General features: G+C 50.8%; 1 protein-coding gene across 3 annotated transcripts; it reads left to right on the forward strand.

Annotated features, from left to right (window-relative positions):
• The first annotated feature begins 209 nt into the window (after nucleotides 1-209).
• SPIN2B (spindlin family member 2B) lies at nucleotides 210-2,082 on the forward strand. Of its 3 annotated transcripts, XM_012743621.2 has the most exons (3): nucleotides 210-460; nucleotides 1,136-1,362; nucleotides 1,666-2,082. In XM_012743621.2, the coding sequence occupies exons 2-3, from the start codon at nucleotides 1,138-1,140 to the stop codon at nucleotides 1,912-1,914; spliced, it is 474 nt and encodes a 157-aa protein (XP_012599075.1). In that variant the 5' UTR covers nucleotides 210-460; nucleotides 1,136-1,137; the 3' UTR covers nucleotides 1,915-2,082. The 3 variants fall into 3 exon arrangements, with proteins under 3 accessions (XP_012599075.1, XP_012599048.1, XP_012599064.1); XM_012743594.1 differs by having other exon boundaries at nucleotides 1,133-2,082; XM_012743610.1 differs by having other exon boundaries at nucleotides 1,136-2,082.
• The last annotated feature ends 1,421 nt before the right edge of the window (nucleotides 2,083-3,503 follow it).

The raw sequence follows: 3,503 nt of genomic DNA on the forward strand, positions 1-3,503 counted from the left end.
GAGGTCTATAGGATCCAGCTAAAAGTGGTAGAAAGAGAGAATGGGCCACCTACAGGTTTCAGTGCTCTGAATTTAGTAAAGGGAAGCAGCAGCCCTGGAGGACCTACACCACAAGAAAGGCAGGTTGCTCCATTTTAGCAAGAAGGGAAGACATCAGTTCCTGTACAAACAGGAAACAAAGACCCTAGTCCTATACAGAAAGAGGAACCAGACTGCTGCGACAGCAGCAGCACCTAGTCCAATGTGGCAGAGGGCCACTTCCACAGACAGGGAGACAGAGGGACCCCAAGCCAAGCGCTGGGGACTCTGCTGTCGCCTCGGTCCTCTTGCGTGCCTCGCAGCCCTCCTAGACACGCTGCTCACCTACGGATCATACCCTCCCAACTCTTGCAAGCACTCACTTGGCTGGTCGCCTACTGATCCCCCTACCCCATAGGCTCACAGGGGAGTCAGCAGCAAGGTGTCGGATTCTGGGATTCCAGCACTTGAGGCCCACAGGATCCCCGCTGGAGGACGCCAGGCAGCGCAAGGCCATTGGTGGGCGCCAGAATGGAGGGGGGGATGGGAAGGAATCTGGCAGGAGATATGGGGTAGGGGTGAGCGCCGGGCAAGTGTGGGGTGGAGGAGTGCGAGTGCGGTGGGCAACAGGAAAAGGGGTTGGAGTTAGGAGACACATAAGGATTTGAAGGTGAGCGCGTGGGGGAGCAAGGGAGGTGGGTGCCAGGGGAGCACTTGGGGCAGGCAGGGGGCTCATGGGCGGCAAGGTGGGGCGCTCAGGGCAGGAGGGCAGTGGGTGCCGGCCAAGATACTGGAGGGATAGGTGCTTTGCAGGAGATCAGGAGTGGACAACAGTGGCAGTGATCACTGAGCAAGGAGGAGGTAGCCTGCCCCTTCTGCAGAATTCCTAACACAGCCAGCTCTACCTCCCACTCCAGCCCCTCCCACAGCCCAAAGGAAGCTAAGAGGGAGAGCACTGCAAGCACACAGCCAGGATTTCCAGCATTGCTGCCAGGCTCATGGGGGAAACCTACGCGCTGGTGCAGGATACGTAGCGACATGGCTATAGGGGAAAGTTCACCTTATGGCATATTAGATATTTCTCTTTACCCTCTCCCTACACCCCCACCAGCAGCAGGCATGAAGACCCCCAACACACAGGAGGCCCAAGGGCAACAAACTAGGGCAGCTGTGGGACGGGCCACTGGGTCTGCAAACTTGACAAAGAAAAAAGCCTCCCCAAAGAATCAGAGGGGCAGACCTTCAACCCAGCCCCGCAGGAACATCGTGGGCTGCAGGATTTCTCACGGATGGAAAGAAGGAGATGAGCCTGTCACGCAGTGGAAAGGAACCGTTCTGGATCAGGTGCCTATAAATCCCTCTCTTTATCTGGTGAAATATGATGGAATTGACTGTGTCTATGGACTGGAACTTCACAGAGATGAAAGGGTTTTGTCTATTAAAATTCTTTCCCACAGGGTGGCGTCATCTCAAGTTAGTGATGCCAGCCTTGCAAATACCTTAATTGGCAAAGCAGTGGAACATATGTTTGAGGGTGAGCATGGTTCTAAGGATGAGTGGAGGGGGATGGTCTTAGCCCAAGCACCTATCATGAAAGCCTGGTTTTATATTACCTATGAGAAAGATCCTGTCTTGTACATGTACCAGCTTCTAGATGATTATAAAGAAGGTGACCTCCGCCTTATGCCAGAATCCAGTGAGTCTCCTCCAGCAGAGAGGGATCCAGGAGGAGTTGTAGATGGCCTGATAGGTAAGCATGTGGAATATATCAAAGAAGATGGCTCCAAAAGGATGGGCATGGTCATTCACCAAGTGGAAGCCAAACCCTCTGTGTATTTCATCAAGTTTGATGATGATTTCCATATCTATGTCTATGATTTGGTGAAAAAGTCCTAACTGTTAGGATAAAATTTGCCACATTTGTGGAAACAAATGCTTAATTTGTAGATACACAAAAAATGTTGTTTTTCAGTGTATTGAAAACTTTAAGGGTCCCTGATAACTCAACATCTTTGCCAGAATAACTTGTTTTGTTCTAAAAAATACAAATTTATGTGGGCATGACATGCTGTGTGTAAGCACTTTGTCTTATTGAAAAGATTGGGTACATTTAGTGGATGGGGCATGAAAGGAAGGAACAGCTGTCAATTCAGCTAGAATCACAGTCAGTCATCTAAAAATGGCATGGGACTTAGCTGGTCTGGTCTGGAGTTGTAGGTGTGGGGGTGGGGAGGAACTATAGATGGACTGTGGGGGAAGGGAGAGGAGGAGATGACTGCTTAGGAAGAGATGGGGAAGGGCCAGAAAGAGAGAAGCTCCCTGGAGGAGAGGATGACCTATGAGGAGGAAATATCCAGCTGGGAAGGGAGTGAAAAATTATAGAGGGAGAGTGAGATCCTGAGGCTTAGAGGAAAACAGGCAGAATAAACTGAGTAGAGAGGGACACCAAGAAGCTTAGAAGAGGTCTGGCATCAGGGGAAGAAAGAACACATGGGCAGGGACCTGGGGAGAGGCTAAAGGATACACAAAGGGAGGGTCTGTGTAGGGGTGGGAGGGGGTAGGTAACGGAAAGGGCGGAACACTGAATAAGGAAGACTTCAAAGAAGACATACTGACAGAGGGAGTGAGAATACAGAAAAAGAGATGTGGGGAGTGGGTCCCAAGAGGTATGAGAAGGCTCAAGAAAAAGTCAGACTTCTGTCAGTATCCCTGTTGCTCTCCCTGGCTCTGTGCACAAAGGAAGTGTCAACTGTCAAAGAAGCCAGGTGCATTGGAGGTTCCCTAGAAGGGCATTTTGACAGGCATGACTCAGACAAGTTAAACAGGAGTCAAGTTTATACCTACAGGACTTTTCTTGTTTCAGGGAGTTCATGCCGCACCTGCCCAGCAGAACCCCAGCCCTTGGCCTAAACACACTAACATGGTGCTCCCTAAGCACTGGGCAGTGGGCTAACTCCTCACATTTCCCAGAAGGCACACGTGCAGTCCATCTTGGGCCTGAAGGTCTTGGTTCATTTACCCTACACCAGATTAACAACACTTGTAGAGAATGGGTTCGTGGTGCTCTCAGAACTTAAGAGAGTGCCATCTTGGGTTTGGAAAGTATTTTATCCAGAAAATGTAACTTACTGAAACTGGGTACAGCAGTCCCATCACTGTTCTTCCCCCTGCTCTAATGTTCCTTGTTTCCCTACAGGGGAGGGCCAACAAAGATGTCTCTCTCCAAGGCAAGGGGAGTGCTCAACTATCCATGCTTCTTTCAGCAGGTGCCTGGAACCACAGGTGGCTGTAACCAGTGTTCCACCAAAGGGAGGCCCACTGCTCCCAGAAGCCCCATTCTGGATAGACCCCTCACAAAGCCAGTTTCTTCTGTCCTCTCACTAGTACCTCCTGGCTGATCGTGCCCACCCCATGCTCACAGGGAGCTGGGTAGAAGTTCGTGCAGCTCTTTGTTTTCTGGTGAGGTAGATGCTATGGTGCAGTTG

This window comes from Microcebus murinus, unplaced genomic scaffold (assembly GCF_040939455.1).
Source record: "Microcebus murinus isolate Inina unplaced genomic scaffold, M.murinus_Inina_mat1.0 scaf001_hap2_Mmur4.0, whole genome shotgun sequence".
NCBI lineage: Eukaryota > Metazoa > Chordata > Mammalia > Primates > Cheirogaleidae > Microcebus > Microcebus murinus.

Bases quoted from the DNA above. Each gene is read 5' to 3' on its own strand.
- SPIN2B (XM_012743594.1), top strand. From the start codon at position 1,138: ATGAAGACCCCCAACACACAGGAGGCCCAAGGGCAACAAACTAGGGCA.